Here is a 20133-nt window from a genome sequence, read left to right on the forward strand (position 1 = left end):
AGTGGAGGAGTGTTCTGGGGTGGTGACCTGCTCAGTGGTCACCCTTGCCTCCTCCAAGATCGCTGAGGGCAGGGAGAGCTGCAGGCTGGGCCGCGTCCCTCCAGATCACAGATGGAAGGGGCTCTGGACCCCAGAGCATGGTGGCCCCCAGCTCCCCGTGGTCCTCTCCTCCAGGAGGACCCCCTGCTGCCTTTCCGTCTTTTCCCAGGGAGCCCTGGAGCAGCCACCCTGGGGAACTGGGAACCCCCCTACCCCACCCCACCCCCGAGCTGAGGGCAGCTCTCCTGACTTGTCGAGACTGCACTGGTGTCCTCATTCAACCCATATGTATCCGTGGCCGCCAGGCACTGTCCTCAGCTCCCGGACCCAGCAGGGAACAAAGCAGGCCGCCCTCCTGGAGCTACCGTTGCCCCGGGCGGTGCTCCAGAGTGTCAGCTGCTGCTCCCCCCTTGTCACCCACGGGTGCAGCCAGGGCCCTGGATTCCCGCAGAAGCTCCGGTCCCAGCAGACTTCCCCAGGGCCAGGCGGGGCCCGTCCCGGTGCTCGGCTCTGCCGAGGCTGGCGTCCGCCCCTTCTCACGCCCGTCCCCCGCTCCGTCCGCAGGGGCGACTGGCTGCTGAGCTTCGTGTACCGCACGTCCTCGGCACAGCTCCATGTCGCCGGCCTGCAGCCCGTGCTGCTGCAGGACAGGAGGGTGGAGAACGTGGACCTGTCCTCCGTCGTGAGTATCCCCTGTCCCTCCGAGGGCTCTCTGTGTGCCAGCCGGGGCGCCGCATTCCTCCAGCCCCGGGACCCCGGCCTCAGCTCATTCTGCCCCGGAGGAGGGAGGTCATAAGAATTTGCTTGGGACGAGGTAACCCCTATTTACAGGCACCATCTCTGTGCCGGGCTTTGTACCAGGCCCTTTACACACGTCATCTCTCATCCTCACGCAGTCTCTGGGGCAGCCGTCATTGTCCCCGCTTCACAGATCAGGAAACCGAGGCTTAGAAAGTTCCCACCACACAACCAGCCCTTAGTAGCCTTCCTGGATTTGAACCTCTAGAGCCCAGCCTCCCCTGCTCCATTCCTGCCCTCTCTCTGCTCTTCCCCCACTCCCCACTCCTCCTCCCACTGCCCCCCACCCCAGATCACAAGCCAGGACAGCCTGTTCCCCGGAAGTCTTCAGAGCCGCCAGAGGACACAGGTGGAGGGATTCAGGCTGGACCACAGCGGATGCACCTGCTTGCCGGGCTGTGAAACTGTGGGATGCAGAGCAGGGAAAGGGTGTTCCAGGGCCCCCCGCCTTGGAGTCACCTGGAGAGTTTATTTAAAATGCAGATACAAGGGCCCCACTGCCCAGACCTTCTAAATCAGTGTCTCGGAGCAAAGGCTGCAAGTCTGCCTTGTAAACATACTCCCCAAGGATCCTTATATCTAAGACTAGGCTGGGCCACAGGTGCAGACGGTTAAAAAGAATTCCTGCTGGGTGTGGAGTGGGAGGGGCCGCCTGGGCAGCCGCACAGCCTGGGTAGAGTTTCTAGATCCTCATTTCGGGCCTGAAGGGACCTCGTCCACCTGCCACCTGCGCATCATAGGGAGGTAACAGCTTCACGTATGGACACGCACTCCGTGCCCAGCTCTGCCCTGAGCCTTTTGCAGCAGCAGTGTCCCCATTGTACAGATGAGGACCCGGGGGGTCAAGAGAGGCTAAGGGACTTGCCCAGGGTCACACAGCAGGAACGTGGCAGAGCAGGACTCAAATCCAGGACTGAAGCCAGTGGCATCGCCCTTGCTCTGGTGGATGTGAGAAACAGGAGAGGTGCCCGCTACCCAGAGGGTGAGGGCAGTGAGCTACAGTTACATCCACCAGCAGACCTCAGCCAGCAAAAATCCTTGTGGTCCAGGGGGCTGTGAGAACAAGAACTTTGGTTTGCAATGATGACATCGTCGGCTGGCGTTTATCAAGTGCCGAGCGCTTCCCGAGCGTAACCAGTTTCCCCAGTTCCATGACGGTCCTTTCACCCAGCCGAACCATCCCGTCCGCAAGCAGTCAACCAGCCCCCGCCCTGGGCACCCAAAAATCCCTGGGTTGGGGGGCACTCTGGAGGACTCCGGCTTTTCCCTTCAGCTTCCCCAGCAGCCTGCCCCAACGACCCCAACCAGCCGCAGCACCTCGGCCCCCAACCCCGCCCTCACCCCCGCCCCCAGCACAGCTGACGCCGGGCTCGTCTTTGTTGAAACTGGACTGAGTGTTGAGCACAGCATCGGGGAATTCCGGCACGAAAACCTGACACCGAAACTTTATCAGGCACTGAAGCCCTCGGCCATGTCACCATGTTGCTGGGGCCAACTCGTCCTCGCTGATATCTTCCCTCCCCCAGACCCCAGGACCCCAGCGCACAGTCCACACCCACCAGAGGAACACAAAGGCAGCAGCCGTGCCTTCCCAGCTGGTGGCTCGGGGGCTGGTGTTGGCCCAAGAATAAGGAGTTTCTGGACTCGCCCACAGATGACGCCGACCGCTCCTGGCTGAGGACTCCTCCCAGGACACACGGATGCTTCTCCCCCTGGAGCCACAGGAGGATTTCTGGGTCGTCTTCACCCCTGCTACGCTGCTCCATAGGGTGTAAACCTCACAACGACCGTATGGGAGGTATTAGGCATCCCCGGTCACAGACTGGGAAGCTGAGACTTGAGAGAATGGGCTCCCATAGCCGGAGAGTCACGGATCTGGACACAGACGGAAACCAGGTCCAGAGCCTGTGCTGTCCACCGCCCCGAGGGAGCCGGGGAAGCCGGGTGCAAGACCAGGAAACCGCAGGACTCACAGCAGTGCCTCCTCACCCGTGGCCAGGGTCTCTGTCCTCTCTGAGGGTCTCTGTACCTGAGCGGGGAAGGGGAGAAGTGACTTTGTGCCTCTCCACCCCAAGAGTCTCCCTCATCGGCCAGAAGAATCAACGGTCAAAGGAACAGCTGAAAGTTTGTTTTAAATGAAAATTCCCTTTAAATGCCACAGAGCCCTCGCAAGATCCAGTTTGCCCCAAGAAGCCCCTGAATGGATACAGTGGGAAAAGCACAGCCTTTAGCACCAGAGAGGCCTGGCTTAGAAGCCGGGCTCTGCCACCTGTATACTGGCTGTGTGGCCTTGGGCCAGTTGCTTAACTTCTCTGTGCCTCAGTCTCCTCATCTGTGAAGTGGGGGAAATCACCTGCCTGCCAGGGCAGCGCGTCTGGCCCTCATTTAAGGCTAGTTCCCTCCTTTCCTGCTTCTGTGCCACCTTCCGGTCTTCCGCCTCAGGACCTGTGCAGACGTCTCTCCCTCCTCAGACTCCTGCATGGCAGCTTCCCAGCTCCTGCCTAATAATAGCTCTTTGTCACGTTAGGAGCGCCTCACAGAAAGCAGCGCCTTCCTCTGCCGGGTAACTAGAGGCGATTAGCGTTGCTTCCGTGCTGCCCTCCTGTTTCCCCGGGAACCTCCCGCTGCAGGAGCGGCTGCTGGGAGGGTTCCCGTTGCTGCCTTGGGGGCACCGGCTGCCTGTGCTGGCTCGCTCGGAGCGGAGGCCGAGGGCTCTGCGCTCCCCCTGCTGCTGTGACCTGGCGGGGCCCTTCGTGACTCATCCAGCGTCAGCCGCCCACCCGAACGAGGTCGCTGAGGTCCACGGTGGCCCTGATCTCAGGACAGCCAGGAGGGAGCGGGGGCCGGCCCGTGGGTGAAAGCAGACGAAGGCCAGGCCACCTGCTGCCTCTCAGTCCCTGTGTGGGGACGGGGTTGCAGGCGGCGGGGAGTCAGCCACCCCAGGCGCCACCTCACGAGGCTTCTCAGGAGCAGAGACCCAGCCCAGGGCAAGACTCTTCACGTCCCAAAGGAAATGCCAGCTGCCTTCTAGAACTTAGCGCAGGGCGTGGCACAGAATAGACAGTAATGATAATAATAACAATAGCAGTAGCAACGTGTGGCGGGCACTGCTCTACCTGATGTCCTCTGAGGCTCAGAGCGGTCCCAGGAGGCAGGGGTGACAACCCCGTTGTACAGACGTGGACACTGAGGCTGCGTGTGAGTGGCAGAGCAGGATGGACCCGGGGAACCGGCCTCAGCGCCCAGGCTCAGCCACCTGAGCTCACGCGTCTCTGTGGCTCCCGCTCAGTGACCTCCAACTCTGGCCGGTGAGCCGGTTACGTTGTCATCTCACTGTGTCCTCACAGCCAGCCACGTGTGCAGGTGTCTTTATCGGCCCCGTTTTACAGATGAGGAAACTGAGGCTCGAGAGGTGAGGGAACTCGAAAGGGTTGTGGGCAGACCGCGGCGGTGGCAGCCACCTCCGTTTGGGCGAGTCAAGGTGTCCTGCAAGGCAGCAAACAGGAAGGGCTGAGGCCCGTCCAGAGTCGTGCGTCCTGTAGCGCTGAGCGCTCGTGACGTGCAGGGCCAGCCACGGGGAGCGGAGGTGAGTTAGAAACAGTCCCTGCGCCCTCGAGCTCGAAGTCTATCAGAGAACATGGACGAGAGGGCAGGTGAAGACGGGGGTGTAGTGAATGCTGTCACTGGGGAGCCCCAGGGAGCGTCCCGAGCGGTGTGGGAACGTCAAGGAAGGCCGCTCAGCACAGGGACATCCAGCGTGTATCCGGGCGGGTGGCAGGTTTCAATCAAGACCGCCAGAGAGGTGGACATGGGCTGAAATCTGTATCCAGCACCAGCCACGCCAGAACTTTCCACTGCCGAGAAGAGGTTCTTCTCCCGCCCCCCCTCACCCTGCTCGCCATCCCTCTGCCTGCGAGTTCTCCCCCTGGGTCTTTGCAGAATGGCAGCTCAGGGACCAGGGTTGGCTGAGACCTGGCCCCACTGGTAACCGAGGAGGGCCGGAGCTGTGCCTTCTAGGACAGCAACATGGTGGAATTTCTATCCAGAATCTGCCGTAGCCAGTGGCCACAAACACCTCCCTTCCCTCCTGGCCTGTCTGCCTCCACCCAGCCCTGACACCAGCCCTTCACCAACATCAAAAAGCTATAGGGAGGCAATCTTCTCTGTCCCTGTGGATCTAGGTTTCCGCTGGCTGAAATTCAGACATGACGGTCGGAGCTTCAGCAGCCATCTTGGGCTCTCTAATGGATCAGCCCAGCTAACTCCCCACTTTCTATCCCCCCTTCCAAGGAAATTAAAGTAAAGGAACTCATATTTATGCAGCACCCAGTATGTGCCAGGCACTGTGCCTTGTGGTTTATATGTATTATTTCTTCCCACTGACCCCATGAAGTGGGTATCACTAACTTGATTTGGGTAATGTCTAAAATAAAAGGGTTTGGGTCATATATGGAACTTAATAGTCAGAGGGAGTGTGTACAGAGTGTCTACAGAGTGCCAAGCCCTGAGCTCCTTGTAGCAGACGCTCAAGGAAGGTGTCTTGATCCTCATTGCACAGAGGGGGAAGCTAGCATTCAGGACGTTGTACAGACTCGCACAGTGACTAGGAAGAGACGAAGCCGAGGCTGGAACCCCCATCTCTCTGACCCCAGCGTTGGGATCTTTCTAGTGCCCTGCAGCCGCTCGTGTCCACCCTCTGTGCAAGGACACTGCCCCACCCCACCCTCCACTCTGAGCCCAGGGATCTGAGAAGCCCCTTAGGTGTGTACATGTGTGTATTTTCACACTTTAAAGTCATTTATAACAAAAGGACAAGAAGTAGGCAGGTTCTGGTTATGAGAAAATAGCAGAACAGTACCGGGAATTGTCTTCTTGTGTTCTTGAAAAACCATTTGAATAACCCGCTGTGATCTGTGATTCAAACGGAAATGCAGATGTTACCAGCCAGCCTTTGTTTTTCCCAGGATTCCCAGCAGCGTTTGCCTGTCATCTTTTAACAAAAACCTCCCTCTTCAGCCTTGAAGGAATGTTCTCTCTCGTGCTCGCCTTTCGCACTAACATAGGCCCCCTCGACTGGCTGGGGAGAGCACGGGGCTGCATTTCAGGGAGCAAATCTGAGCTGAGCAGCCTCCACACGCAGCACCTCAAGCACGCAGCAGATGGCTTTGCTCTTCACGTGCTGTGTGTCATTAAGCAAACCACCACCCTCTCTGGGCTTCACTTTCCTCATCTATAAAATGAGAATGATTTTTAAAGTCTGCCCTCCCCAACGGATTGAAGAGAACAGGCCTGGATTCAAACCCCAGCTCTGACACTTTTTAGCTGTGCAACCTTGGGCAAGTCACCTTACCTCTCTGTGACTCAATTTCTTTATGTACAGTTAGCAGCCAACACCTGTCAAAGGAGGGTGTCTGATAAGTGCATTTCCCAGGGCCGGCCCCATAGCTGAGTGGTTGGGTTCACGCGCTCCACTTTGGTGGCCCCGGGTTTCACCAGTTCAGATTCTGGGTGCAGAGATGGCACTGCTCATCAGGCCACGCTGAGGTGGTGCCCACATGCCACAAACAGAAGGACCCACAACTAGAATATACAACCATGTACTGGGGGGCTTTAGGGAGGAAAAAAAAAAGATGAGTAACGGATGTTAGCTCAGGTGCCAATCTTAAAAAGCAAAAAGTCCATTTTCCACGATGTGTTAGGGATGCTGTGTGTACGGCATTGTCCATCGTCACAGTTAGGCATCGGGCATTCCGGTCACACCCGTGCTCTGCATTCACTGACACCCTCCCGCCCAAAGTGGGGGTGTCTCTATTCTCTGAGGAAGGGAGTGGGCACTTCCGAGTTCTTGGTCCTTGTCTTAGTGAAGATTCAGATCCTTATAAGAGAGGCCCAGCTGAAATGGCTTAAACACACACGACTTGATGCTGTCATGTAAGAAACGTCTAGAATAGGCAGTTCAGGGCTGGCGTGGTGGCTCCGCAGTCTTCAGGAGCCAAAATTCCCTCTGTCTTGCTGCTCTGCCATTCTTGGTGGACTGACTCATGGCCCAAGATGGCAGCTGAAGCTCTGGCCATCATATCTGAATTCCAGCCAGCAGGAAAGAGGAAATAGGGGGAAAAGAAGAGCACTCCCTCTTTTAAAGAGACTTCCAAGGAGCACCACATAACACCACTCTTCATCTCATTGGCCGGAACTTGTCACGATGCTGCACTTAGCTGCAAGGGAGGCTGAGATGTACCCAGCTATAAACTGGAGTCTTATGACTAAGAGAAAAGGGGAAGCGTAAATCGTAGAAAGTTCCTTGCAGCCCGTACCATAACTCTCTTTTCAATTTGAGGGAGTCCTCACAGCAGCCCCCTGTGTATCTGCTCTTATCGTCCCCATCTTACAGCTGAGGCGAGTAGAGGTCAGAGGGAGAAAGGGGCCTGCCCGGGGTCCCGGAGCTGCTGTGCAGCAGCTGTAACCTGAAGCTGCAGGCAGAGGATGAGAACTTCCACTCCACCTTCCCATCTATCAGGAGAGCCCCCCCTGCCCGCGGAGGACCAGATTGGTAGAGAAGCTGCCTCCGTCTTTATTTAACGGATTCTAGAGCAGCATTGACCCTAGACGCTGCCCATCCCACTCTGGATTGCAGGGTCGCTGAGAGCTGGAGTCATGGCATTGGGGTTGGTGGGGAGAGGGTGAGGCCCAGGAGCTCAGCTTGGGGCCCTGGGGAGGGCCAGGCTCTGCCCAGCCCCTGCGGCCCTCACTCACTGTCCTCCTGCAGGTCAGCGGCCACTTGGACTATGCCAGGCAGATGGACGTCATCCTGAAGGCTGTGGGCATCCCCACCAAGCCCGGGTGGGACGAAAAGGGGCTCTCGCTGGCCCCGGGCAGCCTGCCCCCAGAGGAACCTCGCCAGGAAGCAGCCGCCTTCTCAGACAAGACGGCCCCCCAGGACGGGCAAACCAGGGGTCCTGCACCCGGAGACACCTCCAAAGTGGCCACATGCGCTGACCCCAGCCACGCCCAGGTGCCAACAGAGCTGGACCAACCTGAGGGGGCCGCCTCTGCTGTTGCTGCCAGCCCCGCGGGGAGCGCCCAGACCTGCAGCCACAGTGTGGGCCCCAACCCACTGGGCTGCCCCCACTGTGCCAGCGAGACCCAGGGTTCCTGCCCCGGGCTGGACTGACCCCAAAAACCATCAGGTTGCCACGTGAGCCCTGAAGAGTTCCACCGCAGCCTTTCCTAAGTTGAAGGCATTGGGATTGAAAGGAAGGGCCTGGAAAGGAGGGGGAGTTGTAGGGAGACAGCGTCCCCTCCCCCGGAAGCAAGACCAGAGCCCACAAAGCCGACCAGCCCAGTTTAGAGCCCCAGGATGCCACCAGGCCGGGGCCTGCTGTCTCCAGGTCACGGCGGTGGGTCAGGCTGTCTATCAGGAGGCCCGGGGGCTCTCAGGCCTGAGGCCCCCCTGCTGCCCTCCCCCTGCTCTTCCGTCCACTCCAGGGCTGCCCGCCAGCCCACGGGCACTGCTGACGCACCTGCAGAGCAGGCGCAGGTGGGGAGCAAGCAGCTTACTCTCTCTACCCTTGGGAGACCCCATCCGATCTGCCACATACAGCCATGCAGGCTGCGCACTGCACAACTGTAGGGGCATCAATCACATAGACATCATGTGAAGGGCGCCCCCTGAAGTTGTGCTACACGGTCACCCTGGATGTAACTGTAACAGAGCAAGGTGAATAAACGCTGAATCAGCGTGCACTGTGGGTGGGGACTGGGCCTGGTGATAAGAATGAATTATCCCGGGAAAGGATTTCCTGTAGCAGGAGCAGAGCTGCTGCTGCTGCTGATTATAATAAAGAATAATAATAGCTACCACTTACTGAGTATTGCCTGTGTACAGAGTGCTTACGTGGATTGTCTCAGTTGACCCTCACAACAACGCTGTGAGGTAGGTACTATTGTTATCTTCATTTTATATTTGCAGATATTGAGGTCCAGAGAAGTTAGGCAACCTACTCAAGGTCACACAGCCAGTCAGTCTCAAACTCCAGTCACTTGGCCTCCAGCGCCCCAGCTCTTAGCCACTGTATCTGCAACCATGGGAACCGTCTCCTTTGTTCCTCCTGCTGTCCCTGAATGACAGGGCCAGAGATCGTTCTCCCCCATTGTGCAGATGGGGAAATCAAGGCCCAGGCAGAGGAAGTATTGCCAAGCTCTGGAGGAGGCAGTGGGGAGGAGGAGGCAGGGGGAATTGGAGTGTTGGAGCTGAACTGGTCCTCAGGGGTATATGTATTTGTTGGTTCAACAAATATTTACAGAACTCCTGCGGCTATGAGTCTAAACAGCTCATGTCACCCAGGGAAAACTGAGGCCCCGAGAGGGGAAATGACTTCACTGAGGTCCCAGAGCAAACCAGGGACAGAGTCTGGACCGGAACTCAGAACACCTGTGTCCACGGTCTCTTCCCACTTCACCAGCTGCTTCTCCAGCCCAAGTGAATCCAGACCACCCCACAGTCACTGCCTTCAGCTAGTGCTTGTGGAGAGTCCCTCGGGCAGGCCTGGGGGCGGAGGAAAAGCCCAGCAAGCACCATGGCCAGTCTGCAGCCAGAGGCCAGGCAGGGGTTGTGCTGATCAGCACCAAGGAGAGCGCCAGGCCAGCAGCGGAGCCCCCGGGGTTGATAGAACTTGGTTGGGGGTGGGGAGTAAGATAAACCTCAGACTGAAAAGGAGCCTACAGCACGTAAACTGTAGGGGCCAAGACTCTCCTCTAAAAATACCAGGCCCTGTGCCAGGGTCACCCGCCTGCCCGAAGGCACCAGCCCACACGGGCACAGCTCCTCTTCAACTCTTGTGACCCAAGTGGCCACCACGCCCATTTCCCTCACTGACCCAGCGAAGACCAGGGGAAGTGGGGCAAAAGGCTGGTTCTGTTCCCATCAGCTTGTTCCCTTCTAGGTCCAAGGAAGCCCAGGGTAGAGGACCACCCATCCCAGGTGTTAACAAGAAACCATGCCCCCATGAAAGGCAGTGCAGCAGCCTGGGAGCTGAGATGGGGGCCCTGCCAGCATCCAGAGCAAGGAGTTGAGGAACCAGAGTCAGGTTGTGGGAATCTGGGCCAGGGCTGAAGAGGAGGAGGAAGGTGGAAAGGACAGTGGGAACAGAGAGCCCTTCCTGGCCCACAGCCAGAGGCCAGGGGGCTGGTTGGCCAGAAGTTATAATGACAGCTGCCACCTACTGACCACCTGCCAGGTGCTGGGCATTCTACGCACATTGTGCTAATTCTCATCAGACCTTACAGGGGAGGCACCGTTATCCCATTCTTCATGTGGAATAACAGGCTCAGAGAGGTTAAGTAACCTGTGCAAGGGCTGGGAAGCAGTGGAGCAGAGATTTAAATTTATGCCTCCTGACTCCCAGCCTTGGGTGTTTTTCTGTGCAGCCACATACATCCTGAGGGGCTAGCCAGTCCAAGAATGCCAGCAAATCATCCTCAGGGTTAAAGATCACGTAAGCCAGCACACCTCAAGCTGTAATGAGCACATGATTCACCTGGAGCTCTTGCTAATGTGCAGGTGCTCACTCAGCAGGTCTGGGGTGGGGCAGAGGTGTTTTTTTAACAAACTCCCAGGTGATGCCATCGGCCCATGACCCACGCTTAGAGGCTTGAGGGAGTCAGCCCTGCGCGAGTCCATCTCTGCAGACACAGGCATCCCTCCCATGCACTCTGAGAGATGGTGCAGAGATGATTGTCTTCATCCTAATCTCAACCAAGAGGTCCTTTTCCCCACTCCTGGAGTCCTCCAACCATCCCCTACACACACCCACAAATCTCACACAGCAATGAAGCATCCTGGAAAAAGCCACATCTGAGCCAGTCCCTCTAAGTAGGGGACCTGAAGTTAGGCAGTGGGGGCTGATTTAGTGCACCCCACTGGAGCTCGCCCCACTGGACCTGCAGCCTCCTGGCCCAGCCAAGAGTTGGTCCAAGGCCTCAAGGACTTAGTTCCATCCAGTCCCACTCCCGCTGACCAGCTCCAAGCCCGGATCAGTTCGTGGGAGTACCAAGAGGATGCAGCCGCAGCTCGGGCTCCACGGGATCCATGTTGAAGAAGTTGACCACAGCAGCACCCCTGGCAGGTGGCGGGGGGTCCCGGGTGGCCTCTCCAGGCAGCAGCAGCTGGGCCATGAGCTGCAGGCCTGAGGAGCCCCCCGAGCCTGAGTCTGAGTCCGAGCCCGGGGGCAGGGGCAGTGGCAGAATGTGCTGCAGGCTCAGGCCCGGTCGGGGGCCACTGTGAGAGGTTCGCATGGAGGGTGAGGCAAGGCTGGCTTGGCGCTCCCGGGGGCAGCGGGGACACGGCAGGAACCTGCCCAATGCCCGCTTGAAGTCCCGCATGAAGAGTGGGTAGATGATGGGGTTCATGGTGCTGTTACAGTATCCCAGCCACGTGAGGCCATCAAAGAGGCCTGGGGAGATGCAGTTGCACACAGCCTGGAGGGATAGTGTGTGTCATGCCTGGTCCCGGAGCAGGGACACAGACCACCCAACCCAGCATGGATGGGACAGATGCACACAGACACATCCACCATGAGATGCAGCCCGACCTCTTCTCTCCCCGTGTCTCCCTCCCTGTGTCTGGGCTGGGGTGCAGTTCGGGCCTCCCCAGCAAGGCTTGGACTCACCTGCTCCCTGCAGTGGCATTACCTGGGCTATGTTGGCCAGAAAGAAGGGCAGCCATGTCACAAAGAACATGCCCAGCAGGATGCCCAGTGTCAAGCTGGCCTTCAAGGCCTTCCTGCTGTGCTTGGTGGCCAGGCGCCTGCTGTCAGCCGACTCCACCCCTGGGCGTGAGGTCCTGGGCACCTGCAGAAAGGAAGATCACATGAGTCAGCTGAGAAAGAGCCCCAGTCTGACCCTGATCCTGGCCACAGAGTGAGCCTTGATCCTAATTCTAGACTGATCCCTAGTAACAGCAATAAACTGAGCCCTGATCCTTGGCTGAGTCCCAACTGTAGTCCTAGACTGAGGCCTGACCCTGACTCCAGACTGAACCTTGACCCTGGCTCCAGACCAAGCCCTACTCATGGTCCCAGACTGAGCCCTGATACCTACCATAGACTGAGCCCAGCATAACCAACGTCTCAAACTGAGCCTCGACCCTGGACCAGACTGAGCCCAACCTTAGCCCCAGACTGAGCCCTGACCCCAGCAATAGACTGAGCCCTGATCCTGGTCCTTCATGAGCCCTGACCCTGACCCAACATTTCACGAGGAGCTCTAGGAAGTGCAATGAGACACAGCAACACTGCCCCACACACAAATCAGACATTCAGCAGACCCACCCTCCCACAAAGGACAGCAGTCAACATGGTCAGCACACAGGACCGTGAGTCCCGGCTCCTCCCAAAGCCTTTGGCACTAGAAGAATTAGTTGCAACTGAACAGTACTTAACAAAAGAGGCCCTGTTGCTGTCCAAAGCTTGGCCATCTCTCTGCATATGGATTCTCTTCATATTTTGGAGTGATGGTTTTGTCTGAGCCATTAATACAGTGATTTTTTGAAGGCATGTGCAGAGAGCAAATGTTTGCCATGAAATCTGTTATAAATTACTAGGGGTGCTGGTGACATTGGCATTTTACAACTCAAATTATGCCGTGGACTAGCAGACACCTCCTTTCCAAACGTGGACTTCCAGAGCAGGAGCGTGAGGGAGAGAAGGAGGAGCCACGAAAGGGGGACATGGGCGTGAGGAGGTGAGAATTTGGCTTTGCAAACTGGAGACCGACAGTCCCAAAACATTAAAAGGTTCTCTGAACCAGATGATCCTTTAGCCCAGTGGTTCTCTTAACTTATCAACCTCGTGAGCCCATTGAGAATATAAAGAAATCCACAAAACCTCTCCCCAGAACACAAGAACCTTATACAATTTTAGACACACACATATGCACAGAAGAACACTTCCCACACTTCCAGCAGTTTCCAAGACCACCTAGAAGTCCATCCAAGACACCTCTAGAGGTCCATGAAAGCTGGTATGTGGTGCCCTCCTCTAAACCACGTGTTGTATTCAATTTGGATTTTCATACATTAGCTTTACACAAAGTGAGACCCACCTATGTTTACAGCTGAAGTGTGTACATACCTCAGTGTGTAGAGGTGTTCACAATTCATTGCACTAGGCAAAGGTGTGTGTGCTGCCTGGGAACACACCTGGGCTGTGAAAGCCAAGGATTCCGACAATATTTCCTAAACCGCATGAGAGTCCAGCTTAGTTCATGAGGCAGCCAGTGGTAGGTTGGTTATGGGGAGATGAAAGAGTCAGAAGGAGGCAGGAAGGAAACCGGATTCCCAAGCAACCTCCACAGATGGAAAGGGGGCGGAGGAGACAAAGCCAAGAAGATGTGTCAGCCACAGAGCACCAAAGCCAAACCCACACCCCGTTCCCATGAGCAGGAGCTCCCCTTCCAGTCCAGCTCCGCTCTCCCAGCCTCTCCAGGGGATCCAGTCTTTGTGTCCTGTCCATGGTGCTGAAACCCCACCAAACACTATCCTTCTATTGGATCAGGGGGCCTGATTCCGGAATGGCGGTGGCCTGGAGGGCGGAGATGAAGCACACTGTAGCTCCCACCCCTCAATGTGTTTATCCCGGTGAAATACGGTTAAACGAATATGAGGACAAATTCACAAAGAGCAGCCAAAGAGAGTCCCTTGATTCCTCCCCTCTGTCTTGGGGCAGCCTTGTGCGGAGGCAGGAGTTGGGCTTTTAAGACAAGTGATCTGGCTTCACATCGCGCCTCTACCACTTACGCGCTCTGTGATCTTGAGAGAGCCTTGTTTCCACATCTGCAAAATGGGAGAAACAATACTCAGCTCACGGAGTCGCTGTGAGGGTGTGGATAATAAATGCATGCACGGTGCCCCATGTAGAGTGAGTGCCAAATACATGGGAGCCCTGATGTCGCTGCAGTGGTATGTGTATGAGTTTGGAGAAGTTTTTAGCATCGTTGGGAGCCCAGTCCTTCTGTCAGCAGCTCGGGCTCAGTCAAAGCAGCCCGGATGCCAGGACAAATGCTCAGACTCACCATGCTGTAGGAAGGGAGGAGAAGTGGATCTGTTTTTTCCCTTTCCTCCTCCAATTTTCTCTCCTCCAGAGTGGAATCTACGGCCCCACCATGGTCAGCCTGGAGCAAGAGGCTCCTGCTCCCCAGGAGATCTGCCATGCCTTCAAATTGCTGTCACCCACAGGGAGAGACAATAGGGGAGGGAAGCCACTGTCTCTAGAGGGCCCACTCATACAGGAACCCCTCCAGCTCCTGGTGACTGGGATGGGGGCAGGAGAAGCCTTGACCCTGCCTGGGGAACTGAGACACGTGGGGAGATCTCTTGAGGGCAATCACCAGGGGAAGGAACTCCAGAGAAGGAGTTCAAGGTGATCTGAAATTCCTTCTTTAGTCTTCCTGGGAACAACCCTGTGTTTTCATTCTCGTCTTCTCCCCAGAGAGTTGACCAAAGAACACAGGCAAGAGAGAAGAGAGAAGGAAACTGAGGCTCAGAGAGGGTAGGGGACCTTGCCGAGGTCACATTGTGCCAGTACAAGGCCTTAAATCAAAATGCCCCAAATGACCCCAAATCAGCACTGTCATCCCCGTTTATTGAGCACTTTCTGTGCATCAGTATTTGATATTCATTCTGCCACTCAATCTTACTGGGAGGCAGGTATTATTACCCCCTTTTTGCAGATGAGGTTCAGAGAGGCAAAATAATTTCCAGGAGTCACACAGTAGCTAAGTGTCGAGTCAGGGATTCAAAGTCATTTCTGGCTCCAGAAACTACATTTTTTCTACTTTGTCATGCTGCTTCCATTTTGTGGGATGGCGTCTACGGGCCACAGCAAGGGTAGTGTTCCAGGAACCCCAACACTATCACAGAGAGACCCTCATGGAGCAGAAGCCAATGACAACCACCAGCCACATCCTAAGGTCTGGCTGGTGCCAGCCTCACCCTTCCACTTCCCTCTGCCTTGTGGCCACCTCACGGCCCCTCATGGCCACATTCTGTTGTTTGCATGTCCCTTATACATGTCCACGGCATATGTCACTGTCTGAGGGCAGCCACCTGGAGAACAGTTTGGCAGCACCCTTCCAGGAGGCAATTCCACTTACAGGTTCCTGTGGCCATAAATACCCAGCACACACAAGAATGTGTGTCACAGCACTGCTCGGGATAGGAAAACATTGGAAATGGCCTGAATGTCCATCAAAAGGAGAGCGATTAGATAAACCACAGTACATTCCCACTGTGGAACACCACACAGATGTTTACAAGAATGAGTCAAATGGCAAGAGCTCCAAGACATTAATAAGTGATAATGGCACATTGAAAAACTACAGATACTGCATGATTCCGTTTGTCTTTAAAAAGACGCAGAACAAAACACTGTTTTGTTAGGTACAGAAACAAATATGTAAACCCATAGGAAAAGGACTGGGAAGACGTGTCCTAAATTGATGAGAGTCCCTGGGAGTGGATGACGACTGGATGGGGGTTCGAGGGGTCTTTTACTTTCTCTCTGTTGTTGGAGTTTTATTTGGAAGCGTGCTTGCGTGTTACCTTGCATGACTTAAATTGACCATGATCATCCGATCAGAGCGTGAGGGTTACGAGGCTGACTCTGGGGTCAGGCTTCCTGACATCAAATCCTGGCTCTGTTACTAACAAGCTGAGTGACCTTAAGTGAGGAAATTCTCATCTCTGTGCCTCAGCTCTCTCATCTGTAAAATGACAATCACGATGGCATCCACCTCGTAGGATTGTAGTAAGGATTAAGTAAGATAATACACAGAAAGTTACACAAACGGTGCCTGGCCCGTAGTAAGCAACATATAGTGCTAGCTATCATCGTTGTCATTGTTGACTGTTATTGGTGGCCAGCTTAGCTCTTTGCTAATGGTGATGCTGCCGCTGACAGTGATGTGGTTTTCTCCCCCTCAAAATGCTCAAAGGAGTGAGCCTCCCAGCACCATATATCTTACCACCCAGAGGAAGGAAGAGGAACTAAGATGTGTTGACTGCCAGCTCTACGTATATTGTCTCACTGATTCTTCAAACAGTCTCATGCGATAAATAGCATTACCCCCGGGGTACAGGGAGGGGAAATGAGTTGTCCAAAGCTATCCAGCTATGATGGAAAGGAGGCAGGGTTTGAACCCATGGCCAGCCGGACACACAAGCTCCTATGCCCAACCCTGGCTGCACCAGGCCGCCTCGTTCAGAGCAGCAGCCAAGCCTGCCATGCTCAGCACTGCTCCTCTGACAACCTCTCCCTGGCTCGGCCCCTCCTCCCGCTCTGAGATATTTCTGTGATCGCAGCCTCCTCTGTGGAGGAGGAGGCAGAGACGGGACGGAAGGATCACTGAGGCAGAGTGACGCACAGTTGGGTGAGGGAGGGTGAAACGAGGCGGGGAGGAGGGAAGGGGGATAAACTGATGGGAGAGAAGGGGGATAAAAAGATAAGGGGACGCAGAAGGAAGAGAATGGGGAGCGATGGACCTGGAGGAGAGAGGGGTGGGAGAAAGGGAGAAAGATGACATACAGAGGAAGATGATGGGGAGAGAGCTGTGGGCCACAGAGACACAGGAATCCCAGCAAGGAGAGAAAGAGGCTGAGAAGGCAGAAACTTCCAGCCCAGCCTCCTTCTGCTGCTCTCCATCAAGCTGAGCTCCCACACTGGTCCCTCTGGAATCTCCCAAGGATGAGCACCATCCCCACGCGGGTACCCACCTTTCACACACGGGCACATGCAAACACACACACTCCTGCACTCACAGCATCTCACCCTGACACCATTACCTGCCAGGCCCCCCCTCTCCACCCCCAGCCCACATCCCTGCCTCGGCTGCAAGCATGACCCCTTTCTCACAGCCCCTGGGGCCGGAAATACCTGGCTGAAACCACTGAGCCAACCAGCAGCTTTTTAAAAGCCCATTCACGTAAATAGGCAGGCGGATGGGGGGACAGAAGAATGCCCAAGGCTGCTCAGCTCCCATGTTCTCAACCCGAGGGGAGCTGTGCCCAGCTCCCTTGCCTCGATGGGGAAGCTGAGGCTGGATTGGGGAAGGAAACTAAGGCTATGTGGGGCTGAGAACAGGAGGAATGGGGTCTAACACATGCCAAGTTTTGTTCATTCTGATCAGTTCCTTTAGGTCGAGGCATTGAGAGAGGCTCCACCCCAGGCTGGAAGCCTGGTTTCTGGGGCAGGCCAGCTCAGGTGGGGGAAAGGGGTGGTGACCCAGCAGGCCAGAGCAGAGGCAGCATCCCTTAAACAAATTCCCCACTGCAGGCAATAGGGGAAATGGGCACGCAGAAGGCTTGCTTAGGAGCCAAGTGGCTAAGAAGCAAGGGCAGTGGCGGGGGGGGGGGGGGGGGGTCCTGACATTTCCACATTCAAACCAAGGGAAGAGCCTTTCCAGAAAGTGGGGCCGTATTAGCACAGACACATTTCTGGCTTGAGAGGCCCACGGGTCATTCTGCCTGGAAGGCAGGGTGCTGGCCTAAACGACCAGGAAGACTCCCCCAGCATTTTCTTTTAGGGCTCCTTGTGACTTCTTTGCTTCCGTTTGCAAACACAAGCACAGCGAATAGACTTCGAATGCTCACCGCGTGAGGCACCCCTCCTATAAGCTCCATGACCCTCATCGTGGTAGGGTTTCAAGATCAATGTCTGTCTCCTCGACTAGAACATAGATTCCAAGAAGGCAGGACCTTCTCTGTCCTGTTCATCATCACATCCACAGCCTAGAACAGCTCCTGCACAAAGTAGGTACTCAGTGCTCGTTACCGAGCAAATGAATTCACGTACCAGAAAGCGTAGGATCCATCAGACACAAGAACTGATTCTGAAAGGAGTGGGAGAAAGGATGCAGTGTGAACGGGGGCTGCAGCCCAGGCTCGCTGGAGCCCTGTGTTCATTTCATTCCTTCCATCAACAGGCACTGAGCACTGATGAGGTGCCAGGCGCTGTTCTAAGTGCTGGGAAAACAGCAGTAACAAGAGAGAGAAGTTCCCGCCCTCACTGAGCTTACATTCCAGTAGGAGGGAATCAGCAGTAAACAATTAAACGGGAAAGTACGTAAAAGTCAGGTGGTGGGAAGTGCTGCTGAGAACCACTCAGGAAGTCAGGACTGGAGGGGTCTGGGGCAGTGTGACAGTTGCCACCCTTGATCGAGTGATTAGGGAAGACGACAGAGCAGAGGCCAGAAGAAAGTGAAGCAAGTGATGGGGAGGACCATGTGGAGAAGTGGGGAAAGGGCACTCCAGGCCGAGGGAACTGCAAGTGCAAAGACCTTGGCACAGAAATCAGTCTAGTGCCTGCTGGGAACTTCCAGAGTGGCCACGTGGCTGGTGCAGGGGGGTAGGGAGGAAGTGAAGCTGGAGGGCTTGGCAGGGTGGGATCCCGAGGCCAGATCTTGACGTGGGTCTCCTCTTTATCTTGACAGCAATGGGGAGCCACTGAAGGGTTTGAAGCAAGGGAGTACCAGGATCACTTCTTTTTTTATTGCTCTGGCTGCTGTGCAGAAAATGGTTAGGAGTGTGTCTGGCGTGGAAGCAGGGGGAGCCAGCAGGAGACTATCAAAGGCTCCCAGATAAGAAGCGATGGTGGCTTGGGTTAGGAAGGTGGCATTGGAGAGGGCACAGGTTTAGGAGGCAGCGCCAACAGCTCTCACTAATGAATTGGGTGAATATGAGGGAGAAAAGTTATTCCTAAGTTTCCGGTGTGTGACCCCGATAGTGCCATTTGCAATGATGGGGCAGATCAGGAGGGAGCAAGTGGGGAGAGTTGGGACGCTCAGAATACCCTGTTGCACATGTTGGCTTCGAGAAGCCTGCCTCGCATCCTGATGGAGCTGTCCCATGGACAGTCAGGCTTTAAGTCAAAAAGAAAGGCGGGGACAGGAAACGGCCACTAGGAGGTCGCCAGAAAGTTTATACCTATTAAGCGATGGGTGCCCAGCAGGCACCCAATGGCTGCTCATTGCTCTCCATCCCACAAGCCCAGGTCTCCCTGCACACCCGGGGTACCTGCAGCGTCTCCAAGGCCTGGCCGGCCATGCCGGTAGGGAGGGAGGCCACCTGCACAGCCTGCTTTCGGGCGGCCAGCAGGATCCTGCTGTAGGTGAAGCAGATGGCCCCCGAGGGCAGGAAGAAGGTGAGGCCCGACGCCACGAGGACGAAGGGCAGGCTGGCCAGCAGGCGGCACTGGCCCGGGGCGGGTGCCCGCGCGCGGCCCAGCTCGTGCCAGCCCAGCAGCACGGGCAGGAAGGAGGCGAGCGCGGCGAGGCTCCAGGCGCCCAGGACCAGCGCCAGGGCGCGCGGGGGCGTCATGCGCAGCTTGTAGCGCAGCGGAGAGAGGATGAGCAGGTAGCGGTCCAGGCTGATGAGGCAGAGGTTGAGGATGGAGGCGCTGCAGCACATCACGTCGAAGGCGGCCCAGAGCAGGCAGAGGCTGCGCGCCAGCACCCAGCGGCCGTACAGCGCATTCAGCATGGCCGGCGGCATCACCACCAGCCCCACCATCAGGTCCGAGGTGAAGAGCGACACCAGGAAGAAGTTGGACGTGTTGCGCAGCGCCGGCTGCGTGCAGATGAGCGCGATGAGCAGCGAGTTGGCTGCAGCAGTCAGCGCGATGACCACACACAGCGCGGCCGCCACCCAGCCGCTGCCCTCCGGGTCCGACGGTGGCCCTGACCCCCAGTCTAGGGTGCTGTTGTTGGCAGGGCCTGGATCTGGAACCATGGGGGCAGGGGATGGAGGGCGAAGACTTGGGGCCCGAGAGGGGGCCCGAGGACTGGCAGGAAGACAGGGTGAGGGACCTGGAGGAGGAGGGGCTGGAAGGGCGTCGTCGGTGAGAACAGACCCCCCAGGGGACAGGTGGGAACATAGGGACGGGGCGCCAGATCAAAGGACAGCGACCCGAGGAGGATGGAGAGGGGTTATACGGGTGTCTTCGGATGTCAGGCAGGGAGAAACGAGTAGGAAGTTTGGGAGGGGGCACCTGATGAGAAGCAGAGTCCCCTAGAGGGAGCGGGCGGAAAGTCAGGAGGATGGGGAGGCCAGAGGACTCTTGGAGGTTGGATGGGTGCGAGCAGAAACCCCTAGAAGCGGTGGGCAGTAAGGTGGAGGCAGGGGCGCCTGCCTGGGGCGGGGTCCCGGGGAGGGGGAGCAGGGGGCGAATGGGCGCTCTCAGGCCGGCGGCAAGCTCCCCCGCGGCAGGTGGGCGTAGGGAGGCTCCAGGTCGGGAGCCCTAGTGCTTA

The 20133-nt window shown here is 56.6% G+C and overlaps 2 protein-coding genes across 4 annotated transcripts in view; one reads left to right on the forward strand and one right to left on the reverse strand.

The window, feature by feature from the left end:
* TMCO4 (transmembrane and coiled-coil domains 4) overlaps positions 1-8697 on the forward strand; it is an 89987-nt gene extending 81290 nt beyond the window's left edge. For 2 of the 3 annotated variants that reach the window (XM_044769854.2, XM_070510870.1), the window contains 2 exons: positions 604-721; positions 7604-8697. In XM_044769854.2, the coding sequence (XP_044625789.2) occupies positions 604-721; positions 7604-8008 (523 nt within the window). In that variant the 3' untranslated portion in view covers positions 8009-8697. The remainder of the gene's footprint in view (positions 1-603; positions 722-7603) is intronic. The other variant, XM_044769856.2, reaches the window with a different exon arrangement.
* A 76-nt stretch (positions 8698-8773) lies between these two features.
* On the reverse strand, positions 8774-19749 carry HTR6 (5-hydroxytryptamine receptor 6). The gene is made up of 3 exons (XM_014854787.3): positions 18902-19749; positions 11527-11685; positions 8774-11313 (listed from the first exon to the last, which is right to left on the reverse strand). The coding sequence occupies exons 1-3, from the start codon at positions 19613-19615 to the stop codon at positions 10870-10872; spliced, it is 1317 nt and encodes a 438-aa protein (XP_014710273.1). The 5' UTR covers positions 19616-19749; the 3' UTR covers positions 8774-10869.
* Between the last annotated feature and the right edge of the window lie 384 nt (positions 19750-20133).

The sequence above is a fragment of the Equus asinus genome, chromosome 5, assembly GCF_041296235.1.
Source record: "Equus asinus isolate D_3611 breed Donkey chromosome 5, EquAss-T2T_v2, whole genome shotgun sequence".
Lineage (NCBI taxonomy): Eukaryota > Metazoa > Chordata > Mammalia > Perissodactyla > Equidae > Equus > Equus asinus.